Source organism: Abrus precatorius, unplaced genomic scaffold, assembly GCF_003935025.1.
Source record: "Abrus precatorius isolate BTA unplaced genomic scaffold, Abrus_2018 Scaffold8, whole genome shotgun sequence".
Classification (NCBI taxonomy): Eukaryota; Viridiplantae; Streptophyta; class Magnoliopsida; order Fabales; family Fabaceae; genus Abrus; species Abrus precatorius.
The window spans coordinates 35,318,230-35,325,228 of record NW_020874428.1 but is presented as its reverse complement, the minus strand read 5'-3'; the positions used below and the strand labels follow the sequence as shown (position 1 = coordinate 35,325,228).

Here is a 6,999-nt window from a genome sequence, read left to right as displayed (position 1 = left end):
TAGTTTTGTTTAATTTTTTAACTTAAAAGAAATTTTTTTAATTAATTAACATATTAAGCTAAAGGAAGTCATGAATTTAACTTATTTAATTAGTTTGTTATACATACAAACCTATATAGACCTAGTACTGTGTCTGAAGGCCATTCCTATTCAATCTTGAAGTAACATACCCAGCATTCACCTTGTTCTAAAAAAAATATTATTTAAGCGTTATTAAAATATGTGAGTTAGAGTAGAAATATCTATGAATTAAAGTTAATCTGAAAAAACATTAAATCACCACTAAAAAAAGAGTGAGGTGCTAAATCAAAATAGCAAAGAGTTCAAATATTCATTAGTCCACTACCACTAACACTAAAGAATAGATTCTTCTAAAACTTTAAGTTCATGTCTCTCTCCAATGCTACTAAACATTTTTTTTTCAAAAGTCATGTTCAGGGATTTCAAAAAATCCATTAAATATAACAAAATAGAAGTTCACATTTAATGCGTGTAATTTTTTAAAATATGTTTTATGTGAAAACTTGTAAGTTTATAAATATTCTCAACAATAGTATCATGAGAGACCATTCCACTCTTTAAATTTTATGTATACAAAATAAAATAAAAATATATTTAATTTTATAATTAATATTTATTCTTAAAATAATTTTTGTAATTTAATAATTTATATTTTAATTGTTATATAAATACTTTATTACGTTTTTGTTTTTATTATTATAACAATTAAAAAAATATTGAAGTCACTAACTATAGAATATGACAAAATATTAATATAAAAATTAAAACATATAACTTTTTTGAATTATCAAAGCATATATATATACAAAAGTGCGATTTATAAAGGCTAAATATGGAATAATTAGACTGACTAAAATGGAAGAGATTGGATTTAAAAAAATGAAGTTTACAAAGCAACGGCAACGACTGGTCGTTTAACATTTGGAGAAACGATCAATAACGAGTTGTGGAATGTGTTTGCGGCGAAAACACTGAACCCTGGCTTGTGGTTGAATCTGTGTCCTTCTTTCTCTCTGAATCTGAATTGAAATGGCTGCTTTCTTGAGGAGGTTTGCAATTGCCCAATCCAATTCCTCTCACTCCAATTTCCGCCTTCCGTTTACTGCTATTGCCGCCATTTCCGGCGGAGCCTCCTTCTGTTATTACTATTCCTCTCCCAACCTCGTAAGTCCTAACTAACTATTCACTCCTTCGTTATATATTCTAGATTCTTCATCCTTTATAAGCATCACGGTCACTGTTTGCAGGCTCATTCACAACAAATTGATCAAGAGGAAACTAAAAATATTGGTGGGTATCCCCTGGATGTGTATTTCATTTGTGATTTTCTTTAACTTCCAATGCGTCACAAATAAGATTATGGACATTTCTTTTTCAGCACTCAATCCAGATAAGTGGATCCAATTTAAGTTGCAAGACACTGCCAGGGTTAGTCATAATACCCAATTATTCAGGTATATCCTGTACGAGTAGGACAATTCATGAATTTGTATACGTTTAAAATACCTCACCTCTGTATTTGTGTGATGCTGCTTTTTCTTTTGTTTTGTCCTTTAACTTTTGTTGACTTTAATTCCAAGAAGTTGTTCATGTGATATTTACTCTAGTGGAGTGAAATGTGGGCATGTATTTTTCCGGAGAAACAGTTAATTCTAACCCCATATACACACTTAGCTAAGCAGTTTACTTCTTACCCTTGTGTGGATCTGAACCCATAATACACTGCTAGTTACTATACTCAATACTCAATTCTGAAATAAGTATAAGTGTCTGGTGTCTGTTGGAGCTATAGTGATGCTCTAGTTAGCAGATCCGTTGTTGTCTCCATCTCACCGTGGTATAATTTAAATCAATGTTCTTGCTTTCTTGGAGAAGTCTGGGTTTGAGTTTCCATGAGAGAAGCAATTAAGTTATTCTTAAATTTCTTGCAGGCTCCTTTATTTAAAGTCTAAGTTGTCTTTATCTGATTAATAAATTGTATTAGTGGTGTTATATTCTATCAATAATGAAGCTTTGATTCATATCGCACCCAATTATTTGTAAAACAAAAAATGCTTGTCGAGCAATAAATTCATATGAAATGCTAGTGAAGAGAACTCAAATGCTCATCATAATATGCACCTAAACTGAAGCATAAGCTGCAAATTTAGAGATCAAGGGGAGCATGGAGATTCTAAAAAGTTTATTTGACCTTATCTTATCATGTAAACATTTAAGCTAGTGTTTGGTTAAGCTGATGAAAGTGGTTTGTGACACTTCTTTAGGCTCTTTTTAGCTTATTTCATGAGTTTCACAGTGATGCTTGCCAAAATAAGATGTAACTGTAAGTTTTCACGTGATAAGCTCTTATATAGTACGAGCTTAATTCAACTATTTTGCAAAAATGCAACCCAAATCATACAAGATGTGCTTTCATCAATGTTGCTCATATTCATTATCAAATAGCAAAATGAACTCAATATTCTCATTACTATTTTAATTTCATGCGTGCAAATGCACTAACAGATTTTATCTTGCATTTGTGTAACTATTTTCATTTCTCTATGACCGTATGCCAGGTTTTCATTTGATCCCACTAAGAAGTTGGGCCTGGATATTGCTTCATGCATTCTTACAAGGTGTGATATATTGTCGATAGTTCATATGTTTTTGATACTGGCATCATATTTGTTTTTTGGTTTCACATGTTGTGGACTCAAAGCATTTGTATATATGCAGGGCTCCATTGGGACAAGATGATGAAGGAAAACCAAAATTTGTCATACGTCCGTAAGTTTTCATATCGAGACAATGAGTGTACTTCATCTCAAGATCTCTCTTTATTCTGGCACCTAATCATTTAACCTTTTGGCCATCTTCCCTCATTGGTCAAAAATTGTCATAATTGTTCTTATATTAAATATTAGTTTCTTAAATTGTTTAATTTTCTTTTTTAGTATACTTATTTGTCTTATCACCGGTAATAGCTTTAGTATGATTAATTAGTGTTCTTGATGCCCCTCTTAACCCTGCATTTTTTGTGATGAATATCTATGAAAACCATTTGTATGGTGTACATTTTTTTTCTATGTATTTTGTTGACCTCAGATATTTGTTTAGCTATAAATAAATTATGTGAATAGAGATTGGAGGACACCATCTAATTTGACTTTTTCCCTTACAAGACAATTACATTTGCCTTTTCTTGATTATATTTTCCTTTGCTATATTTCTCTATCATGTTACTCCCATCCTTCTGTATTTCTTTTTGGGTTCCCTTTGAATTGAGTTGCATTTTTTATTCCACAGAAACTCTTCATTGGAAGTTGGAACTCTAATTGTCTTTGAATAATGTAATGCTCATCGTGTGAATTTCTCACAGTATTGTGCACTCTCTAATTGTATCTTTCCGTTAACCCTTAGAAGCATGGCAAAACCATCCTTTTCTTACTAGCTAATACAGTGTAGACAATAGAACTGCACATCTATGCACAATATATCATAGTACCTGTTGAATCATTTAGTTTATGCTCTTGCAAACTAAATTTTACAGTTTTAGTGACATTGATATTTATAGTTTTTAAGAGTAGGTGAAATTATCATATGAGTCTTTAACAAATAGAAATTTAGAAAAAGTTATAATATAGTTTGTGTAACAGTCTCTCTGCTTGCGGGTCAGTTTATGTACATTTACCTACCCCAGCCTCAAATAAATCTATTAGTGCTATTATTATTTACTTTTGGTGGAGGGAGAAGGCGTGATATTGGAAAAGTGTTAAAATAATAAGACACTAAATTTCCACTCAATGTCAAGAATCAAGATCACTTTTGAGATGCTAATAATTTCTTGTTTATTGTTGATATTTCATGGATACTAATTTAGGATGCTTGTATCTGAATCTACAGGTACACTCCCATATCAGATCCAGAATCAAAGGGATATTTTGATTTGTTAATCAAGGTATGCTGCCATTTTGAGGGGATTTCTTTTCTTATCCTGTAAATTATCTAGCATATCATTTTAATTTTTAAAGAGGCATTTGGGTGATTTAGTTTTCAAATTGTTGCAGGTGTACCCTGAAGGAAAAATGAGCCAGCATTTTGCAAGCTTAAAACCAGGTGATGTTGTTGAAGTGAAAGGGTATGTCATTTGCAATTACAATTTAAGATCAGAAGAATACTTTCCATTTTTCAACCTTTTATAAGAAACATGTTCTTTCAGGCCCATTGAAAAGCTCAGATATACTACTAATATGAAGAAGCATATTGGCATGGTAAGAATTTTCATGCTGGTAGACACAGTTTCATTTTAAAAAAAAACATGCATTTGAAAAAAATAAAAGAAATTTGTTTCTCGTTTTCCTCAAAAGTATGTTTGAATGACCTGCGCATATATTTTCCCAAAAAATGTACTTTGTTATTGCCACTTACTTTATTTTCCTCAATGAATGCATTTCATTTCAATATAATGTTACAAATACATTATGTTTGTAAAATTATCTCATTTTCCATGGCTGCACTTGCTTGGGCTCTCTTTATTTTTTTCCTTCTTTTTGTATGACTCAGATTGCTGGAGGCACAGGAATTACACCTATGCTTCAGGTAATTGAAGCTATATTGAAGAATCCTGATGACAAAACTCAGGTAGGTGGTAAACCTCTGCTTTGTGTTACCCCATGATGTACAGGTTGTCTTTTTATGCACTTTTCTTAATTATGCTATGGAATAGATGAGTTATGAACAGTTTTTCTTTTAATTTATTGAAACTTTTTTGGGAGCTTGATTCATATTGCTGGAATTAGATCAGTTTGTCGGTGCATATGAAGTATGTTGAATTTTTATTATTATTTAGTTTTGTCCTATAAAGATAATAATATCATAGCTTATAGTTTCCTTATACATATACAGATATCATTACTTTATGCTAATGTCTCCCCAGATGACATACTGCTTAAACAGAAGCTTGACATTCTAGCAACAAGCCACCCAAACTTAAAGGTAAAAATCTTGTTTAGCAAAGATAATATTTTTAGTCAATCTCTCATTGTCATGAATAAATTAATTGAACAATTTTTTTAAAACAAAACTTGCAGATATTCTACACTGTGGATAATCCAACAAAAAATTGGAAAGGAGGTGCAGGTTTAATATCAAAGGATATGGTTGTGAAAGGCTTACCCTGTCCTAGTGATGATACTCTAATACTTGTGAGTTTTGATTTTCTAGTAAAATCTACATAGTATCAACTGAGCTCTTCTAATATTATCCTACCAATGTATTTAAACAATTTGAACCTCTGGGGAAATTAAAAGATTTTTTCTTTTTCTTTGAGAACATAATGTATCCATATTGTCAGATGGCTAAATCACCCATATTGTAATTAGTAAGGCACTTTCCAGAACCTGTTGTTCTTGTTAAGCTTCCTTTGATAAGAAACCGTGCAAGAAGTACATATGAATGGGATGGAGAAATCCTGTATTGAAATCTTGATCTGTGTCAAAAGGCTTATGCCAAAATTTCTTCCTTTCAAATTATTTTAAGTTAATGTTTCAGTTTTTGGTTGGTGAGGTCTACAGGGAGATGGATTATGATGGTGGTGGTTGTGAAGTTTCATTATTTACTACAAAAAGTTCTGTAGTTAATGCCTTATGACCTGCATTTCAGGTGTGTGGTCCGCCTGGGATGATGAAGCATATCTCTGGTGAAAAGGCCAAGGACTGGTCACAAGGAGAGGTATGAAATTTATTTTTGTGGTGTGTATGATTTTATTTCCTGGATCCCCGTAATAAGGCATTCTATGGTTGACTTGCTACAGCTTTCTGGCATACTCAAAGAGGCTGGATACACTGAACAAATGGTTTACAAATTTTGAGAAATTTTGGATTCTTGCATCTAAAGCTTGCATGTCATCATGCACTTACCCTGCTGAATTCGTGTGCCAACTTGGTTTTCTGAAGAAAAACCTAAAGAGTTACGGTTGAAAATTCGAACATGAAATAAATCTAGAATTGCAGGGCAAAGAGAAATATGTAGTGTGTAAGTGTCTGGAGTCTCCAAAATTTTGTGGATATTTAATCATGCGGTTGTTCAGCATGGTTGTCAATAAAGGGTGTCTCGTGGGGGTAAACTTATTTTCCCACCTAGTTATTTTAACATTTACCTGGTGAGTAAATTATAGCATTCATAATTTATAAGTATTAATAATGTGTTTTTTTAATAAAAGGTTAAAATCTTAAGAGAGAGAGAGAGAGAGGTTATTGTAGTGTTTTTCTTAGAAAAAGTTCTTAAAATGAAATGTTTGATCTGAAATATATTTATACCATTTTTTTAAAATACTTTAACAAATAGATCTTTAAAACGAGTAAAGGGGGAGTTTTCTTTAATAGAAAAAGTCAACACTTTGGATGTTAGTTTTTAGTGGAAAGGGAGAAAATTAATACGATGGTTTGAGAGTTTTTAAATGAAAGAATTAGAGTTTTATAAATAATTCAAAATTTTTATAATTACATATTTTTAAGTTTTTTTAATTTAAAATTTTTTGTATTAACACTTTTTACTTCTTTTGTCTCTTTTTTTACCTTTCAAATTTTTTATTTTCTTTTTTTAAATTATTAAATAAATTTTTTAAAAAAAGTAAACGTGTTTAAGACTTTTATTTTCTTTTTTATTTCCAGAATTATATTAAAAAAAAATTCAAATTCATTACCGGCATGTGTTGTTTTAAAATATATATTTTACAAATTAAATTTAAAATTTGTTATCATGCCAATCAATCTGAAGTTGACTCACAAGCATAGCACATATAAAAAATTTAAATTAAGTCATATATATAGTAAAAAGTCCATTATTTATTAATTTAACAATTTTTGTAACTTTAAATTTTTTAGCGTTACCTAAGGTTGATATTAACATCATTAATTAAAGTAGTCGTACTTGATTTAGTTTATTTTTAAAAATAATACTATTTTTATTAATTTAAAATATTAAAATAATTATTTA

At 30.5% G+C, this 6,999-nt stretch overlaps 1 protein-coding gene across 1 annotated transcript; it reads left to right on the top strand.

The window, feature by feature from the left end:
* The first annotated feature begins 869 nt into the window (after positions 1-869).
* Positions 870-6,192, top strand: LOC113846957 (NADH-cytochrome b5 reductase-like protein). The gene is made up of 13 exons (XM_027475743.1): positions 870-1,185; positions 1,269-1,311; positions 1,400-1,475; positions 2,580-2,639; positions 2,740-2,790; positions 3,907-3,961; positions 4,071-4,141; positions 4,223-4,274; positions 4,567-4,644; positions 4,909-4,998; positions 5,094-5,207; positions 5,665-5,733; positions 5,816-6,192. The coding sequence occupies exons 1-13, from the start codon at positions 1,051-1,053 to the stop codon at positions 5,870-5,872; spliced, it is 951 nt and encodes a 316-aa protein (XP_027331544.1). The 5' UTR covers positions 870-1,050; the 3' UTR covers positions 5,873-6,192.
* The last annotated feature ends 807 nt before the right edge of the window (positions 6,193-6,999 follow it).

Excerpts from the sequence above, each read along its gene's own strand:
- LOC113846957 (XM_027475743.1), top strand. The coding sequence starts at position 1,051 with ATGGCTGCTTTCTTGAGGAGGTTTGCAATTGCCCAATCCAATTCCTCT. Across the intron at positions 1,186-1,268 it reads ACTATTCCTCTCCCAACCTC|GCTCATTCACAACAAATTGA; the intron begins GTAAGTCCTAAC and ends CACTGTTTGCAG. Across the intron at positions 3,962-4,070 it reads ATTTTGATTTGTTAATCAAG|GTGTACCCTGAAGGAAAAAT; the intron begins GTATGCTGCCAT and ends AAATTGTTGCAG.